We start from the raw sequence: 20,985 nt of genomic DNA on the forward strand, positions 1-20,985 counted from the left end.
AAAAAAAAAAAAAAAAGAAGAAGAAAGAAAGACAAAATAGAGAGAGAGAGGATTTCCATATTCCAGGGCACTGCTGTCTTACAGTTTTATTCATCCTACTCCCGGGGAAGGAAATCAGTACTACTCTGCAGAGATTGCTTTCTGTATATGAGACCTTCAGTGGGGCTCTTGATAGGAAAAGGAAGAGAAATGAATGTGCATAAAATGTGCTCTGAGCAAGAATGACTACAGAAATAGCCTTAATAGAAAAAGTAATAAATGTACTGTTCAGAACACCCAAGAAACAAAGAATGTACCAAACGAAAGTGAAACCATAACGAAATATATACATGTCTATATCATGACTCCCTTTTTGTATTGAGTAATTTCTGAAGAGTTCTGTGAAATCACATTAATTTAATGTGCAAGGCCTATTTCTGGCTATTAAATGGGATTAAAACACATATGGAAGACAATTGGATCTCAAAAACTAGTTGCAGAGGCCAGAGTTAACAACCCGCAAATTAAAGGTAGCTTACAGTTTAACAGTAACCAGTTATTACTAGGTCCATAAATTCAAGATTTCAAAACCGTCAAGAAATATGAAACTTAAAGTGAGCTGAGAGGCTTTAAGGACATCAGATTCAGGTGCAGGATTCCTTTATCTCACTCAAGACAGTGCCACAGTGCTCCCAAAGGATCATTTCACTCCTGCTCTTTACGGCTTTACTTTCTAATCCATTCATAACTCTATCAAGTCAGAGTTATTTATGCCTTTTTACATGCTTAAGTATAGCACGACTTGAGCTACTCTGTTATCGGATATCTTCTATCTGAGAATTAGATTTTCATGTTTATTAATAAATAATTAAGATGTAGATTCGCTCTCCTTTCTACACTCTGCTTTCATTTATGCCAGTAGTGTTTGTTGACTGACTCCTTACGACTCTGAGCACTAACAGGCTACCCTTTCCATTTGTGTAGTGGAGATAAACGTTGAACCACTAGTTGCACAATTATTTGTTCAATAACAGGAAATGTAGAGGAGATAGAGGGTGATACTGAGACCATCTATTAAAGACAAATAACCCAGCCAAAGAACGAAGGGATGCATAACATATTTTCACACAATAGAGTTGAATTCTGAATGCTTTTTAAATTAAAAAAAATGATGTGGAGTGGAGATCTGCATCCCATTAAACTATACATTACATTTGTTTCAAACTGTGTCTTACAAAGAAATACAAAGCAAACAATGGCTCTTATTAAAAATAAAGAGTGTTTAAGAGCAACGGTCATACGATTGAAAAATATTTTTGAAAAATACGAATAATTTGTGATAATCTTATATTTACTATGTTTTTATTCGTTTATGTTGAAAAATAAATTCTTAATGTAAGAATAATAGAAGTATTTTAAAATATATTATTATCTTCCTCAGAAAAAATGAGAGATAATACTTTTCATGTCTCAATGAAACGCATATTTTTGTTCTTTCTAATTATAGTATCTTTGGAGAAAAATACTATGTTTTTATGTTGTATATGAAAATATTTGTTACACATAGTTTTGTATTACATATACAAAAAGTACATAATTATATTTTTATGTTGTATATATAATAAATATATGAAAATATTCCTTACAAGTGAAAAAAAACTTTTTGTATAAACAAAGGAAGCTATAGAGACAAAAAGGTAAATGATTTATTACTGATTTTACTAAAAGTGTTTTACTCTTCTCCTTTGTTTCCTTCTTCCTTCCTTCTTCCCTTCCCTCACCTCTCTCTCTTTCTCTCCCTCTCTCTCTCTCTCTCACTTTTTCTTTCTTTCTTTCCATCTCTTTCATTTTTTTTGGTGAGGGTAGAAGGATGATGTTCCTGGAATGCACCCCAGGGCATCACTTATGTTAAGCCAGATCTGGCTTCTTATTCTTTCTTATCTATCTTCTATCTATCTATCTATCTATCTATCTATCTATCTATCTATCTATGTATCTGTCATCTGTCTATCAAAGAAGGGGGTCTTCTACTATGTGGCCTGGCTGGCCTTGTACTCTTGGGTTTAAGCAGTCCTCTGTCTCAGACTCCTGAGTGTCTGGGGAGAAGGGTCTATACCACCATCCCTGGTTTTATTCACATACTGTATTTCATTTAGGGATTTTCTTTATAGGAACTTTTATTTTTGTTTCTTTGTAGAAGACAGTTACACCTGGACTGAAAAAATAATTTAAGTATAGCCACAATGCTATTTATTTCTTGGTGCTCTGAAAGTTCAAAAGGCTTAGTTTTATGATGGAGTTCCAATACACTTTTCAGTAGTTCCCACAGGAAGTTATCAGTGTATCAATATGAAATCTCATTTGACATGATGCCAATATTCAATCTGTGCAAATTAGTACATATGATTTAGGTGTTCTTTGTTGTAGTTACTTAGATTACTATTTTTGAACATTTTTAGCAATTGGTTTGGATTCTTGTCCCGAGCCACAGACTCCGAGCAGTGGAATTAAACTTGGAGACAGATATATGGTTGGTGATGTGGTATCCTTCCAGTGCGATCAAGGCTATTCTCTTCAGGTAAGTCTGCTTTAATGTTACAGCTTTCGTCTCTTTGTCATTTTAGAAGATTTTAACACGTCAATGATTGACCATCCACAGGTGTTCCAAAAATCTTCATCCTGGGTTGTGAGTTTATGCTTCAGTTAAAGAGTGTTCAGTGAGTAAAATCATGAGAGAAAAGGCTGGTGTGTACTAAATTTGCTTTGTCTGGAAATAACCAAAAATGATTTTGACTCAAAATTAATTTTTATTTCAGATTTTTTTCAACTTTCACATAAGATTTTGACAATTTTGGGCAGGGGATTTGGTTCAGTGGTTCTGCCACCTGCCTCACAAGCACAAGGGCCGGAGTTTAATCCCTGGTACCAAAAAGAAAGAAAAAAGAAAGATTTTGACAATTTAATTCCTGAATGTATAGAATTTAGATATAAAATGAAATATTATAGAAACCATTAAATGAAACTTCTGTAATAATAAAATCTCCAAATTAGGGAAAATCTACAACAAATATATTTTGGATTTTGCAGTGTATATTCTGATACTATGTATCTATGTTTGTGTGGAGATAGGGGTTTTGTCCTATTGTGAAAACAGTTGAGTGAAATAAATACAAAAGGAAATATTTATTTTGACTCACTATTTCAGGGGCTTCGGTCCATGGTCATGTTGGCTGCACACTTTCTGTTCTGAGGTTACGCGAACAGCGGGAAGGGTGTGGTGGAGCCAAGTTGCCCACCTTGTGAAAGCCGGAAAAGAGAGGAGCAGAGGGAGAGAAGAGGGAGACAGAGAGAGGGGAAAGGAATGGGAGAGACACGACTGACTGCGCTGGCAGTGCTTTCCTCTCGCCTCATATGTTCTGTTTGGGCCCTGCCCTGCCTGTTGGATCCGCTGCCTGCCTTCAGGGCCGGTCTCTGCCTCAGTCGGCTGTCCCTCTGCCAGTTACCTCTGGACACCGTCACAGACACACTGGGGTTGTGCTTACTAAGCACTTAGGTGTCTCTCAGCCCAACCAAAGTAGACCGTCACGACCAACCATCACTATATCTACTTTTGAAAGGTTTTTTGGAAAGTCTGCAGAATAAAGTCATTGAAATGTACCTCGAATTGGATCCTTTATGAAGTTATTCAACTAGAATTGGAAGGTAGAAATTATTTCACATGTGAATACATTTCTTGGTGGGTGGAGTGGCCCAGGCTTGGTGTTTATTCTTCCCAGTGGCTTTTGCTGCACTCTGGGAGGCTGAGGCACAAGGACTGCAAGTTTGAGCCCAGCCTGAGCAATGTAGCAAGACCTTGTTTTAAAATAAAAATTAAAAAATCAATGGCAAGTTACCTCAGTGTGAAATCTAGTATTCAGTTCCCAGTACTGGATAAAAAGTAAAGTGAAAATATTAATAATCTGTAATATTTAGGATCTTACCCCATGAATGATCATTCTCAAAGTGCGATCAGTTTTTAAGCTTATACTTCAATACTTTTAACCTGTTTTAATATTTTTAAAAAGAACTTTGTAATGATTCTTTAACCAGTATCACCTTGAATATTATGGAATTTTATTATTAACTACTGTATAAATGGCCCTTTCACTTGTAGACCCATTGCAATAACTTAGTAGAACTTTTTGATAGAAAATATTAAAACCACAATTCCAAAGTGCTACGGTCTTGTTTTTTCTACAGTGACTCTGCAGTTTTTAAAATATTTTATGATAAATATATCTAATTACCTTTCTTATTTCAAGTTATACAAAGATTTCCAGAAAAAGTAAAAGTGATAATATACAAGAGTCCACTAAAAAATGTATACAGCAGGAAAATAAAAACTTGTATAAATATTTTAATACTAAATTTATTGAGGCATCATGAGATTGCAAGTTACCTTTGGTCTCTACATTTGCAAGAGGCACTCAAAGTGTTGGCCATTGATTTCCACACATTTATTGGTACAGTGAACTGCTGAAGTGTGTATCCTTAACCTTATTTTCATTGTATTTATTCAATATGCTACATCTCCTCTAGACTTCTTCTAAATGTGCACTGAACTGTGCTATCTGCTTTATGTAGGGCCATTCTCACATTACATGTATGCCTGGACCGGTGAGAAGATGGAATTATCCCATCCCAATTTGTTTGGGTAAGTTGCAAGACTGTAAATTATTTATATACTTCATCAAATTTAAAGATATATCCTGTACACATTTATTGTTTGCCTTTTATGGATGTTTTGGCAATATTTTTAAGATAAATGTTTAACTTTAAAACATCTGTAGCTGGGGATTTAGCTCAGTGGTTCAGTGGCCTGCCTTGCAAGTGCAAAGACCTGAGTTCAATCCCTGGTACCAAAAAAAAAAATAAAAATAAATAAAATAAATAAATAAAACATCTGTAAACTTATACAATTGTTAAAACTCTAGACATCAATATCAAAAAATGAGTTAAAACTAGAAATTGAGGAAGGTGTTATAATTTTGCCTTATTTTGTCTTTGATTCCTGTAGATATTTTACAATATGGTACAATAGAAATAGCTATATGTTAGAAAAATATGTCACATCTCCTTGCTTAATTTTGAGGCAGAATAGATAAGGAATCTGGAGAATCTGTGAAAGGAAGCAAGACACCCTCTCAGATGTCTTCAGTGGTGACAGACAACTGAGCTACTGAACACGTCAGAAGATAACTTGGGAGCTCTGAAATTATAGAACTAAATGTTCATTTTATGAACTAATGCCAATTCCAAATTATTTCTATCCATTCTTTAAATTTTTCTCCTCCTCATCTTTTGGTACCTATGCAACTATTAATAGATTAGGTTCTACAGAGTATGAAAAACAAACATGAGGTATCAGTCCTATGTTTTTTGTTTGTCTGTTTGTAATGGATATTGAACTCAGGACCATTGAACTCGGGACCTTGAGCTTGCAAGGCAGGAGGCAGAACCACTGAGCTAAATCTGTAGGCCAATTAGTCCTATCTTTAAATAATTTATTTACCACCTGGAAGGGTAGAAATAACAGAAATGTCTTAAGAAGAATAATGTAGCATGAGATGATACAATGGACTACACTTGAAATTTCATAAGTGAGAATGTTGTTAACGGAGGCCATTACAAACCTAATCAGCCCATTAGTTACACGCAGTTTGCTAATTAACTATAAATACGACACACTGAAGGACAAAACAGCTTTTTCTAGGGAGCAAAAAGAGCGCAAGTGAAAGATTTAGTGTAACTACTGTGCCCGACCACCGTACAGCGGCCAAACCTGTGTTGTGACTGTTCACGTGTGCCATGGCAGAATACTCCAGACTGGCCTGAGCAATGAAAACTGATTTTCTCACAATTCTGGAAGGACCAAGTCCAAGAAAAGGTTGCTGGAGGGCTGTTTCCTTCTGAGGCCCTCTCTTGTTGGCCTCCACAGCTGTCTCCTCTCTGTGTCTTCACGTGGTCTTCTCTGTGCATTTACACTTCTGGTGGCCTTTGCTTCTCTAATAAGATTAGTTCTTTGGGGTTAGGGCCTCACCTGTGTGACCTTACTCAGACTTAATTATCTGTTTCAGGCCCTGTTTCCAAATACAATAGATCCTCGATTTAAGGGCTCAATTCGTTCCCGAGGGCTGGTTGTAAGTCAAGTTGGTCAGCTGAAGGCTCAGGCTCCTCTACACAGCCTTCAAAGTCTCTCTCTACACAGGCAGATCTCAGTGTCCTTGGAGAGACATTGGCCCAGGATCTCTCAGTTAACCTCACACAGGAAAGGATGTGATAATGCTCTTTCCAGAACTTTTTAAGGGTTAAATCTGTACCTGAGACCATCTGGAAGAACAAGAAGCTGGCATTTGGGTTATAACTCAAGACATTGGTCTTAATTTAAAATTAAAATTCCAGTCACAGTCCACGTTGTCCATATGTCAGGCTGGCCCTAAGTCATTTATGGTTATAAGTTACTGTACACTTATATCGCAGGTTAGGATTTCAACATAGGATTATTTTTTTGAATTGGACACAATTCTTAATAGGAAAATTATATTTAAGAATTATATTTTAATTATATTATATCTTAATTAGAAAATTATATTTAAGAATAAAAGTGGAAATTACTAGGCAAACAGTATTGAAAACATTCAAAGTTTAGAATATGATTTTTTTAAAGGAAACAGTTTTAGGTACAGTAGATAATTTATAAAAGTATACTGTAGCAGTTTGAATGTATAAACATACGATGGCTACAGAAAAATTTTGTTTGTGAATAATACTGATTATAATTATAAGTATACTACATGAGTGCATGCTTTGTACGTATACAATTGAGCATAAAACTGGTAATATAAGAAAACAAAAAACAAACTATGTATTGTGCTTATTTTTCCAGATATGCTTATTTTTGCTTGTTCATTTCTTAGAGTTCTCATATATGTTGTGTGATGACCAAATATAAAGATTGGGGATTCCATAAAATATCTAGCTTTATAATGTTTACCTTATTAACATTAACTTGTGAGAATTTCCCATGCCATATTATCTTTGACATTAAATTGTTTAAGTGGCTTCATGGTGCCTATTATTGTCTAATTTATAAAGTTTTCCCCTTTTTGCTATTTTTTGTTCTTTGACATTATAAACAACATATTTATGGGTCTTTTTGTGTGCCTTTATGTACAACTAATTATTTGCTTAGAATTTTGCTTAAATAGGGAGAGATGTAATTCAGTATTATCTCATATCTATAAGACTTTGGAGTTGATTCCCCAGCCTTAGAAAAACATTTACCTAAGTAGATTAAGGTTATCATTACACATAACTGTTTAAAAGATTTTTGAGCATTATTAACTTGCTTTCAGATATACCAATTTATATACCATCCAGGTATTATATGATAATTCCCATCCTACTATATAATTAGCTTCAATTATGATTATGCAAAAGTTAGTAATACTTTGATGGATTAAGTATTAGTGCATTTTGGGGAGAAATCTGCATTTTATTGTGCATCTTAGCAAGGTAAATAATAGATGGAAGTGATATTTTACAAAATTAAACAGCAAGGTTAAAGTTTTATTATATAAATTACATTAGTATGAACTTATATAGAATACTAATCAGACTTTGATGTTTAACACTATTATATTCAAATTTCAGCTTAAGGTAAAATTGAGACACGATGTATTATTCTTTGAGCTTCTGCATGTTCACCTGTTAAATGAGATAAAGATGCCTGCCTCCCAGGTGTATTGTGGAGATAAAATTGAGAGAATGTGTTTAAGGTGCTTGACACTGAATCTGGAGGACACAAGACATTTGGAGTGGTAGCTATTAGAGTGCAAAGTAGGCAAGTACTTAACAGTCTAATAACAGGGAATAGGCTGTTAAAATATGAAATAAATGGCATTCGTTAAATGAACATTTAACAGCAAGGACAAAGCTTATAACACATAGTTAAATTTGAGGCGAATTAACACTACTCATTGTATGACCATATTTTCACTCTATAGACCTGTAAACACATTACCAGAGGAAAATACAATGTAAAGATAAAATCTGTGGGAGGCGGGTTAAATTTGAGGGTGTTTTTCTTTCCCTTCTAATCTTTTTTCTTATTTCATTTCATAAACTTTGAACAACAAGCTTGTACTTCATTTTGTGAGAAAATTAAAAATTGCGAAGGCACGCTGTGGCCATACTGAAGGGAGACGCAGAAGGCAGAGGGCGGGTTCAGAGAGTGAGCTAAACCCTCATCGTCAGGGAACGACGTCGCACACTTATGAACTGGAAAATAAGCAATCTGCCAGATATTTTGTTGGAATGATGGGAAATCCATATGAGATTTTAGGTATTAGAGATGAACAGGGAGAAAACGGAAGGTGATTTTATCTTAGAAGACTAACTGGTGGGCAGGTTCCTTATAAAAAGAGTGTAATAGGGCACAAAAGTATGTTCTTTGAACTCGCTTTTAACACACATAGAACTGTTATCCCAGGAATAGGGCTGTGTGAGTTTGCCAACATCCAGAAAATAGGAATGAACCAAGAGCAGGAGGCAGCTCCATTTTTCAGCACTGTTCATATGATTTACATAAGTTGTCATTCTTTTTCTTCTCTCTTCATTGCTGCTTAACTTTTTGAGCTTTTCCCTTCTTCCTCCTGAGGTTTAGGGATTTCATGTTTGGTAGGAATGCGTAATGCGGAGGATGATTTTCAGATCATGTAGAAAGATGGAAAGTAGCAGAAGAAGGAAAAACAGCTGCTCAAAGATTTGAAATTGTGAAGACAAGAAATAAAGGCTGGCCTTTGTCTTGTGCCCAAATTTCAGAGGACAGCCAAAATAAACCTATAAATGTAGTCTTGCTGAAAAGTTTAAGGATGTTTTTGGTTGACATAATTATTTATTACAATTAATTTCAGGTTTTGTGATGAATATATGTGAAAAATGGAATGTTAGAAAAGTAACTGGTAAACTTTAATAGTATATATATGTACATATATATTGAAAATTATTTAATGATATATTTAATAATTATTTAATGATGGATGAGCTGAGATTTCAAGGAATGGAGAGGTTTACAAGTGTACTTTTAGAGCTTCATAGTGGTCAGAGACTTTAAAGACATATCCATATGCATATTGACTAATATTATATCAACATTTTATATACTATATATTATTAAAATCGGCTTGAGCCATGACTTAGTCAGTCCTTACTGTAAATAACAGCCATCAAAATTGTTATGGCATATTGTATAGAACTTTGATAAAATGCCTATTGAATTTGGCTTTGTGCTATATAACTTAAAATTTAGGCATTTGTCTGCTACTATTCTTAAAAAGAAATGAATTATTATTAAAACAAAATAAATGATTGAAATTGCAAACAAATGATCTGCACAGGAAAAATTTAGACTTGGGGCAATTATGAAATTTGATTCTTTACCCAATGACTAACAGACATACATCTATAGTTTTTGCACAATGAAATAAAAATATATACATTTAGAAGAAAGAATGAGCTTCTAAAATACAATTGCTCTTTAATATGTATTAAATGTCTAATATTAAAAATAAAATGAAGGGGCTGCGGATGTAGCTCAGTGGTTTCACCACCTGCCTTACAAGTGCAAGGTCCTGATTTAGATCCCTGATACCAAAAAAAAAACAAAAAAGAATAACTTTCTGCTCTTAAATTTATTGCTTCATTTATCTATAAATATCCTGTTTAACAGAGATTCTACAATAAGCATGTTTATAAATTCTGCTTAAGTTTTCAATATATAAATTACTTTTTATACTTCTCTATTCTTTTAGAATAAAATAAAGTCTTATATGATATATAGCATGTATCCTTTATGTATTACCAATGGATATCAATGTTTTCCTTCATGTTTTTTATTAAACTTTCTTACAAAAAAAAAAAAAAAAAGGAAAAGTAAGGAAAGTTGTGGAAAAGATTCTCTCCGGAATATGGTACTCAGAGTTGAAGTGGTTGGCTTGATTTGTTCTAAATTAAATCATCTCTGGAAGGAGTAAAAACATTACTAGAAATACTGCAGGATGAGACATAAAACACCCACTGTGTAAAAGGCTGTGCTCTCTTTGCATTCACTACATATGAGCTATTACTTGCTGCGCAGTAATTTATTTTTTAGCTTGAACTTTTGTTCTGAGGATGGGTGATGTATTTAGAAAATGCATTGCCAACTGATTATACTTCATTATTAGCATACAGTGAATGACTGACAATATTCACATTTATGTAAAACATTTCTAACTCAGAGACTTAATGCAGATATAAAATGATTTGAATGTTTTTTTAATATAGCAAATGATTCCACTACGGTGGCTTACATGGGACCTGTACTGTTTCACAGCTCAGTGTGGCGGTGGTATGTCAGATTTCAGTGGTGTGATTCTCAGTCCTGGGTTTCCCGGAAACTACCCTAGCAGTTTGGATTGCACATGGACAATCAAGTTGCCCATAGGATTTGGTATGTATATTGGAAACACATGAAAGAGCATTCAGTGTTTATTAATATATTCTGAAAAAATGTCATCATTTCCTGAGAAATTATAAAATGCTTGCCAAGTACACTTTAGTTTGGAAACACATATAATTATCAAAATTGAGTAATGAAATTTAAATAACATTTGCTTAAGCTACATATATTTCACTTGGACTACTGAGATACCTGAAAGTTTATGGGCATTTTATTCTTTGTTCTTTCTTTATTTCTTATTTTTAATTGACGAAGAAGAATTGAATCAGTCCATAGAACATGAAGTTTTGAAATATGTTTGGAATCACTACGTTAATTGGAATAGCTAAGAAAATTGGAATAGCTAAATTAATCTAATTTACAGGTATCACCTCACATACCACTTTTTGTTGAGAAGACATTTAAACTATCTTAGCAATTTGTAAGAACACAATTAACTCTATTGTAATTAACTATAGCCACCATGGTCCACAATCTCTTAAGCTTATTCTCCCTAAATGAAATCTCGTGTACTTCGAGTAACATCGCCCAGTCCACCGCTCTTTCCTCATCTCCCGTAACAACCTTCTAATCTCTGCTTCTATGAGTTTGCCTCTGAAGATTCCACATGTAAATGAGATCACGTGGTATTTTCTTTTCATTCCTGGCTTCTTTTACTTGGCATGTTGCCCTTTAGGTTTATTCGTGTTGTCAAAAAATGATAAAATCTTCTTCCTTTTTAAAGGCTGAATAGTTTGCATAGATATAGACCAATGGTGCTACTCTATGGCATGTCTGCTGTGGCGGGCAAAGAGCCCTTTCTGTGAGCACACTAACCAAGGCACCCCAACCAAGGTTTGACAAAATTTCAGGGTGAATACAAAAGCAGAGATCATAATAATTGTTCAAAAGCCCACCAAGTGCAAACTTACCTTTCGATAAGAAGCTGTTTGTATCTTGAAAGCTCTGTTATTGTGTTTTCTTTTAAGACAAAAGATGTTAATGTAAACTACACTAAAACCTTAGGTTTCAGGTTTAATTGCAGTGTTGGTAATTGGCAATAAATAAATGGGTTTGGGGTTGTAGTTTGGGTGTTCATCTCTAAAAGAATTCCATTACTGGTATAGACCATATTTTCTTAATCTGCTCATCCATTGATAGATGTTTTGGTTGTTCTCTAACTTGGCCATTGTAAATAATGTTGCAGTGAACATGAGAGTACATATGTATGTTTGACAAACTGATTTCATTTTCTTTGGATATATCTCATTTTGAGATTTCTGGAATGTATAGCAGATGTATATGAAAATAGTTCATTTTAGAGATCTATAACTACTAAATCAACACAAGGTTCATGTACAATGCTTTTGTAACTTTTTTATCACCATGAGCAAGTGGTACATAAATTTTTTCTAGCAATTATTGAATTCATCTCCTTTTCTTCATAAAGAAATCATTTTTACATTTGCAAAGTAGTACAGATTTTCTAGTGTTAGATTTAAATACACAAACACATATACTACTTTTTAAATTCTAATAATACAACTCCCAGTTTGTTCATATATTACTGTTGCATTTAATAAAATCTCATCTTCTATCACTACAATCTTATTTTAACAGCTTTTCAGATCATGTGAGTCAGTACATTCCTACCAGGATGTGCTAGACTGAAGGCCGACTTGTTTGTTAAATCTCAGAAGACTAAAATGAGTAGCCAGTCTGAAAAGGCTTAGCACAGATAATGGTCTTGGGTAGACTGAAAACTCATGACCCAGAACGTGAGCATGTGTTTCTGACCAAAGTGGCCACACTAAGTGCAATGATGTATGTGTTTGTGCGTGTAATTCGATAAAAAGTACAGTTTTATTAATTTCATTTTTTCCCTTTTAGGTGTGCACCTCCATTTTGTCAATTTTTCTACAGAAACCATACACGATTACTTGGAAGTGAGGAGTGGATCATCAGAAATGAGTACTGTCATTGGGAGGCTTAGTGGTCCCCAAATACCATCTTCCCTGTTTAGCACGACCCACGAAACCAGCTTGTATTTCCACAGCGACTACTCACAGAACAAACAGGGCTTTCACATTGTATACCAAGGTAGGGGGAGTCTTAAAAGTGAAAGTGCATTGGACCTCACTTCTGCTATTAGATCTCTTGAACTATGCATAAGTATTTTTTACATTCCGTTAAAAAGAGAAATGAAAAACTGTTGCAAGCTTCAGTGAGAAGTATTTTTACACAGTGAAACTCACAGGCAACTTCTCAAGGAAAATGTTTTCTGAGTCCTTTAAAAGGGCCTAACCATGAAAAGAAGATTACATTAGTCAACTGGATATCAAAGATTCATCTTTGTTTTTATGTCAAACTGAATAGCAAAAAGATATTTATATATTATTTTATGTAAAATCATTTATTTTACTTTATAAAATAATAATGACACTCCATGATTTTGTTCTGTTGCCAGGAAAATATGAACCAAAAATAACTTAGATAATCTTATTATATCGGATCTATCCCATACAAAACTGCTACATGACACCGAGAGAGATTTGTATCCCTTTTGACCACACATTTTGGACTTTTGTCCACACATTTTGGACTGTGGTAGAGCTCTGTTTAAATGCTGATTCTCCCTACTTAGTCTCATGTGGCCTAGGGCTTGGCCATCACTTCGTCATTAGCATAATCCCACCCAGACAACTCATGTTGAATTTTATGTGATAAAATACTTGTAATGTGTATACTCAGGTTTATACAATTTGCAAATAATAGTAAAGTTTAGCTGTTGGTGGTGTATTCTTTCTGATCTTAAAAGTTCTGTTAAAATTAAATTATGAGGGTATTTTTATGAACCATAATTCCATTGACAAAACTGGATCAAAATAACTTGAAATATTGTTACATCTGTACTTAATTATTAAAGTATGTCATAGTAGGTGGTAATTTTGGCTGAGACCTCCCTAAAAGTGAGGGCATTTTGTTGTTCATTGATGTGTGTTAAGTGTGCGTAAGAGTAAGAAAGAACCCACATCTTGCCCATAAACTAGAAATAGTCTCTGCTGGTTCTCACAGTGGAATCATCCATACCCACACGGAAATTATTTCCAGAACAAATGAGTAAACACGTTTCTCTCTTTTGATGCTAGACATCTCAGAACTGTACTGTGCTGCTTCCTAGAAGTGTAAGCAGCCCTGCTCTGAGCTTTTTAAATTCACCCTGAACGCAGTTCCATTTCCTTTTCCAATCCTCATTTTCTCTCAAAATAACATTTGAAAGCCCTGAGTCTAGAATTTGAATGCTATTTATTTCTACATTTTTAGTTATTGTGTTATTTGAAAAAAAAGTCATTATTGACATAACAAGGGTATAAAAGATCTAACATTGTCTTGTTACTGACACAGTGTTGACATGCCTAGCATTTGTGAATCATATTGAAATTTAAAACTGTTTTCTTTATATAATCGAATTAATGGCACTTTAATGAAACTGAATAATTTATATAGCTCCATAGGGTTAACATTACCTTTGCATTGATTTTTCAGAAAAGCAGATAGTGTACAATTAAGTGAACTCGTCTATGGGAAAGTTTGGTGGCAAAATCAGTGCTAACACTGGAAACGTTATTAGATTTGTTAATTCTTGGGAAAATGTCTCTTGTACATTTAAAATTTATTTTTTATGCTTCCTTATTAAACTAAAAAGAATAGAAACTAGAACACTGTATAAGTTTTCAAAGGATCACACATTTATCTGTGAGTCCTTTCCTACTCAAAATTGTCTTTTAAATGTGGGTGAAAACTGAAAGTTTTATTTAATAAACTAATATATTCCTAATTCTAATAATCAGATGATACACATTTGCCTGCTGTTGGATTGAGGAGTGTTTTGGGTTTCACATTTTCTTGTGCGTAGAGTATTAATTATAATGAAGAAATTAAGACAAAAGACATAATTTTAAAAATAATTTATTCATTTTAAAAATCTTTAGTTGTTAAAATTCAGATTGTTTTAATAAAAACAAGGTAAGGTGTTCAACTTCTAATGTAGTTTTTTTTTTAATTTGAGGAATATAGAATTTTAATGATCTGTAGCAAAGTAGTCTCTGTCAACAACTTAAATTGTATTAATTAGAATATAGTTTAAACTTAATAATAATGTTCCAAATATTAACATTATTTGACTACATACCCTGTTCATGAGTTCAAAATTCATTCAGCAGTGTTTGTTAAGAACTTACTAAATGAAAGCCGGGTGTGGTGGTGCATGCCTGTAATCCCAGCACTCGGGAGGCTGAGGCAGGAGGATCACTGTGAGTTCGAGACCAGCCTGGGCTACATAGTGAGTTCCAGGTCAGTCTCAACAACGTAGTGAGACCCTGTCTCACCGCCACCCCCAAAAAGAACCTACTAAATGAAAGACAGTGAGAAAGGCTTTGAGATATAATGGCAAACAAATAAATAGATCCTTTATCTCATCTAGAATATTAAACAAGAGCATATGAACAAATAAAGACAGCTACAAATAAAGTCACACCACACACACACACACACACACACACACCAGTGGGAACAACATCAAAATAATTGAAATGTAGTTTATTTTTAGTTATCTGGAAAGAATTTTTTCCTACCACTTTATTTTATTAAGTGAATTCTTTGGATAAACTTAACAGAGATATATTGTGATATGTGTCTTTTAGATAAAATTTTTTTTAAAAAATTAAAAAGGCTGAGAATTATGCTTATGCACATACTTAATTTTTCCTTTGTACCTGCAACATAACCCTAGAAGCAATTGCATCCTACTTGAGAGAATGAGAATATGATTAAAATTGTGACTGTAAGAGGACTTTACATTTTTGTCAGGTTTCAAATTCAAATAGATTGCCTAAGTGCATAAAGTAACCTAGCCATTTTTATGAATCATATTAATATTTCAAATATCAGAATTGTAGTCATGAATTCATATAATACCATCATCAACAGCATTTATCATAAACTTGAGTCATTACTTATACTTAACTACAAGCAATGTCACATCAGTGTGTAAGCTACAAATAGCAGCCATGGGTGCTCTGTGAAATTGAAAAACGAAATTCTCTCTCTCTTTTTGCCCTAGCCTATCAGTTGCAGAGCTGTCCTGATCCACGCCCGTTTCGAAATGGCTTTGTAATCGGCAATGATTTTACTGTGGGTCAGACCATCTCATTTGAATGTTTCCCAGGATACACATTACTAGGCGATTCTGCGCTCACGTGCCTGCACGGAGTCAGCCGTAATTGGAATCATCCCCTTCCCAGGTGTGAAGGTATGCTTCTGCGCTGAAGCTATCTTTTAGACGGCATCATTCATGTTTAGTAATTCTTGTGTTGACATTCTCCCTTCGCTTCCTTTTCCAATAGTACATTAAATACACACTTAAAATACTGACATTCACTTCTTTCTGTTGAATTATTAAAAGAAAAAATAAACCTAGTAGCTCCATATTGAATAACTCGTTTTACCACTATTAGTAGAAGTCCTGGCCTTCCCCATTTGTAACGAACATAAAATCTGTCACTACTGTTGAGACTTTCTTCAGTGTGTACAGGCGGTGCTGGTGATGGTATGGGTTTGTGTGTGTGTGTGTGTGTGTGTGTGTGTGTGTGTATCTATTTAATAGTCATTATTATGAACCAATAATCTAAATACTACTACTGAATTTGAGCATTTTCTCTAGAAAATCCTTTTAGCCAAAAAGTTCTTAAAACTCTTATAAGGGCTCATAGGTACATATTCATAACATAAGATAAAAAATAAACAATGTTTGCATTGATATGATATATTCAAAAAAGAGAAAAGACAATAATTTACCATCCTTGTGATCATTAGTGATAACAAAGAATTAACATACCTCATACAGAAAAATGCAGAAAAGACCATAATTCACTCATTTTTGTCAGTTCCATTTTATAAACCTCAGCTGACATAAATATGCATCACAGACGATTTTATATTCCTGAAGAGTGTGGGATGTTTGCCTTTTTCTTCATTGTTGATTCATTGTTATTATTTTTAGCATCTTATTTTGTATCTTTTCCCCATAGCTCTTTGTGGTGGGAATATAACTGCAATGAATGGCACCATTTATTCTCCTGGGTACCCCGATGAGTATCCAAACTTTCAAGATTGCTTTTGGCTTGTAAGAGTGCCTCCAGGGAATGGAATCTACATCAATTTTACTGTCCTTCAAACAGAACCAATCTATGATTTCATCACTGTATGGTAAGCTAGGACCATTGTTATTGATTGATTCAACTATATATAATAAGCAAGCAAGGAAGGAAAATATATCACAATCCTCTGTTACAAAGTGCCATCTGCTATTTGAATTGGTGTGAGTAACTGAGGATGACAGGAGTTTTGCAGAATGAGACGAACAGGAGAAATAGATTTTGGCTTATTACCATTTGAAGTAGTGATCCACTGTAAAACAAAACCTCCTTAGGAGAAACAGTTATTTAAAGGTATTACTAATATGTTAAAATAAGAAACTAACAGAATAAATTAAGAATACCTACCTAAAATGTACCAATAAACTCAATGAGAGAGAGAGAGAGAGGAAAAAAAATACCTACCTGGCGGTAAAAACTGGTGAAATTTAAGAGCCTATATCAAATTGGACTTATTTAGTTAATATAACTACTGAGATCTGTCGTAATAATTAATTGTGAAAGAATATAATTGTATTATGACTTAAAACCTGTTCATTCAAAAATATGAAGAGAATCTCTGAATGGATCATTGACATTTGGGCACCAGAGCTACTATCTGACTTATAAAAAGAGATTCTCAAGAATGTTGCTGAGAAAAATAAAAGGGGAATAAACGAAGCATTTTAGAGAGTCTGAGTTTTCGTCAAAAATAAAAGACAATGTACTGATTACAGTGAGTGCAGATGCTTTTCCTTTAACTGCAGGTTTGATCTATTCTCATACTTTATATTTTAAAATGTATTATCTATCTAGTGACAGTAGACACCAATATGATTGGTCACTCATGGGTTATTTTATCCACTGCATCTTTATTATTAATATTATAATAGAAGTATAATTAATCCTTTCTTTAAACTTGATGCAGAATTCACCATGAATTATTCTCAATCTGTCCTCTTTCTCCACAACAGGGATGGACCGGATCAAAACTCGCCTCAGATTGGGCAGTTCAGCGGTAATACTGCTTTGGAATCAGTCTATAGCACTGCCAATCAGATTCTCATAAAATTCCACAGTGATTTCACAACGAGTGGCTTTTTTGTGCTCAGTTATCACGGTGGGTTTTATATGTGTGTTTTTATTTCATCAGATATTGTTTAAACTGTTCTGGAAAAAAATGAATATGGTATACATTTAAACAATGACTGAAATGTATTAAAACTTGACACATTGATCATCATTGTAGATTTAGCATTTCAAATGCATTTACTTGCAAGGAATGACCTCTTCATAACATTTTAGGAACATTAAAATGTGAGGAAATGCATATAGGAGATAAATCTGTCAGTTATTACTAAGTGAAAAATAATCATTTTTGCAAGGAAACCAATAAAAAAGAACCTGCTGTTCATATTATTTGCACATAATTTGGAGATATAATTTATATTTTTCTATACAAAACCTTTACTCTATTCAACCTTCTGTGAGTCTTTCTAAAATTAGCATCTAATATCTTTATACTTTGTATCACACCACTTATTCATTTGTACTCTTCCATCAAAACTGTGTCTATTTGAGAATCTTAGATTTTTAAAGTGACTTCCAAATCATTGCATTTGTAACTTTTACTTCAGTGGGCTGATGTATGGAGTCTCAGTTTTATTTCTTTACTTAGAATTTTTCTGGGTCATATCTTCATAATATTAATTTTTGAAATGACATTCCGGGGGTTTCCTGGAGGTGTTTCTTTACCCACATCAATTTTAGTCTCTTATAAATAAAATGTTATTTACAATGACTATACCCTTTTCTTTTAATGATCTAGCTCATAAAAATGCATTCTACTTCATATAGAAGTAGGATTTTTATCCTAATGCTATTTATATTTCCCCAATAATTTACTAAATTAAATTTGCAAAAAAAAAAGGAAAATTTGAGGATGGACTTATGCTTTGTCCATTATAGTAATATACAACTTGATCTTTGCAAAACAAATAATAAAGTATCTGATGATCAAAGCTTATATTCCAAGAAAAAATATGATATGTCAAATATGATTATGTTCAAGGATATTTAAAGCACATTGGGTCTAGTAATAGAAAATTGACTATAAATATGTGAGTTGTTTAATCCAAGTACTTATCAGCTAGTTAGGTAGTATGTCATTAGTATCCCCATAGCTAATGTGCACTGTATCACAGCTAATTAGAAAGGAGAGTGTTAGGCAACTTTATGGAATGCTTCTTTTTTTTTTTTTTTTTGAGACAGAGTCTCACTATGTAGTTGAGGCTGACCTGGAACTCACTATGTAGCTCAGGCTGGTCTCGAACTCATAGCAATCCTCCTGCCTCAGCCTCCCACGTGCTGGGATTACAGGCGTGCACCCCCACACCCGGCTTGGAATGCTTATCTCTTAATAATTTCTTTACTTTCTGTTGAGTTGAACACTGAAGCCAACAGTCTGCAAATACACTTTTAAGGGTCTGACAATAGCGTTCTTACTTAGTAGATAAACACAGTTTTACAAACAATAATCATAAGACCAAAAATAAATTTGTTCCTGAATCATAATATGCTTCTTTTCCATTTTCATGAATCTCTGCCTAACTTTTTTTTAATCATTTTTTATCCTGTCTGAAGAAGCCATAAGAAGATACTATTCATTAAGGGAATATAAAATCCTGTAAGACAACCTTATAGGCAGTGTAAAATCCTTATAAAATTTAGGAGGCTTTTCAATACAGAAATATTGTCAGCAAAAGTTGTCAGTGTGTGTGTGTGTGTGTGTGCATGTGTGTGTTTATACAGAGAACATGTGGTACACAGGCGTCTACATACATACACACCAATATGAATGTGCACTTACAAGTACAGAGACATTTGTGAATGTATGCAGACATTATCATTCTAAAGTGTGCTTTACTTGACTTTGGCATTTGGTTTTCTGTTATATATTAGAGAGAATAGTTTAATAATAAAGTAAATCCAGTGTTTGTTTAGCACCTTTCCACTTGACCTTGGACAAAGTATGCTTTGGCTCCACTTTTCTCAGCTGTAAAACAGCATAGGACCAGTGAGGGAATAAAAGAGAGGTCATATGTATCCAATGGACTTTAATACTGGCAGGTATCATCTTCAGCCATATGAAATTGTTGCTTGGGAAATGCCAAGTGTTAGTAAATCTGTACAGCTAACCCCCGGAAGTACTGTCACTTTTAATACAATTAGTGCCTAATTTTAGACAAAAATGGGTTTTGTTTTACCATTCTTACAGCTACATAGTTCTAGCAGAAAGTAACTTTGTACAATAGCTACCATTTATCAAAAATTTAATATGGAGCCGGGCGTGGTGGTTCACTCCTGTAATCCCAGCACTCGGGAGGCTAAGACAGGAGGATCGCTGTGAGTTTGAGACCAGCCTGAGCTACATAGTAGTTCCAGGTCAGTCTCAACTACATAGTGAGACCCTGTCTCAAAACAAACAAACAAACAAACAAAATTAACATGCTGCCCACTGTGCTAGGTGTCTTTTGTGTATTGTTGCTAATTTTTTAAACAACTCCATATGGTAAATTTTATTACCTTTGTTTAATAATGAAGAACTAAATGAAAAATTGGTTAACCTGCATAAAGCTAGAGAACCAATAAATAGGTGTAGCCAAAATAGAAATAGAGAAGAAACAGAATTAGATCCAGCTGTATACAAAAAAAAAATTTTTATTTAAATATAAACAACAACAATAATAATAGCCTAAATGTATTAAGATCTCACCAAATGACAAGCTATGTCCTTCCTAAGTGGTATCATTGCACATTTGATGTTATATCAACTTATTTTTCTTAAATTTTAGCAAAAGTGAGTTTCTATTTTAGCAAATGATCATCTGATTTTAAAAAACAAATATTTCTCCTAATTATAACTTGGAATAGTGGGCTTGCCAGTTCCTTGGGGGGTCACAATTGGGTGTATTCCTCATAGTTTCCAAAATGTAGTATGGTCACTTTGCCCAGAGAAAATGAATTTCATTAGAGACTGACTTATATCAGCCAAAACAACCAAGAGAGTACAGTATCTTTTAAATTTGAAACAGAAAGTATCATTTTAAACTGGTTAAGTTCATTAGCCAGGCACCTATTTTTCTATTATCCGAGTGTTAGAGAAGCTCAATTTGTGTATGGAAGATTTTCTCAGGAGCATAAAATGGGTTTCTCATACACAGTTTACTCTTGACCCACTGGGTTCAGAAATACTAAATGAAACATTTCACAAATAAATAATCAGTAACCTTT

At 33.8% G+C, this 20,985-nt stretch overlaps 1 protein-coding gene across 2 annotated transcripts in view; it reads left to right on the top strand.

The window, feature by feature from the left end:
* The window catches only part of Csmd3 (CUB and Sushi multiple domains 3), a 1,090,649-nt gene that overhangs the window by 972,356 nt on the left and 97,308 nt on the right, over positions 1 to 20,985 (top strand). For both annotated transcript variants that reach the window (XM_010619527.3, XM_033759931.1), the window contains 7 exons: positions 2,439 to 2,557; positions 4,603 to 4,672; positions 10,394 to 10,510; positions 12,389 to 12,598; positions 15,621 to 15,809; positions 16,588 to 16,765; positions 17,667 to 17,812. In XM_010619527.3, the coding sequence (XP_010617829.1) occupies positions 2,439 to 2,557; positions 4,603 to 4,672; positions 10,394 to 10,510; positions 12,389 to 12,598; positions 15,621 to 15,809; positions 16,588 to 16,765; positions 17,667 to 17,812 (1,029 nt within the window). The remainder of the gene's footprint in view (positions 1 to 2,438; positions 2,558 to 4,602; positions 4,673 to 10,393; positions 10,511 to 12,388; positions 12,599 to 15,620; positions 15,810 to 16,587; positions 16,766 to 17,666; positions 17,813 to 20,985) is intronic.

This window comes from Fukomys damarensis, unplaced genomic scaffold (assembly GCF_012274545.1).
Source record: "Fukomys damarensis isolate Sample0158 unplaced genomic scaffold, DMR_v1.0_HiC HiC_scaffold_5, whole genome shotgun sequence".
Taxonomy (NCBI): Eukaryota; Metazoa; Chordata; class Mammalia; order Rodentia; family Bathyergidae; genus Fukomys; species Fukomys damarensis.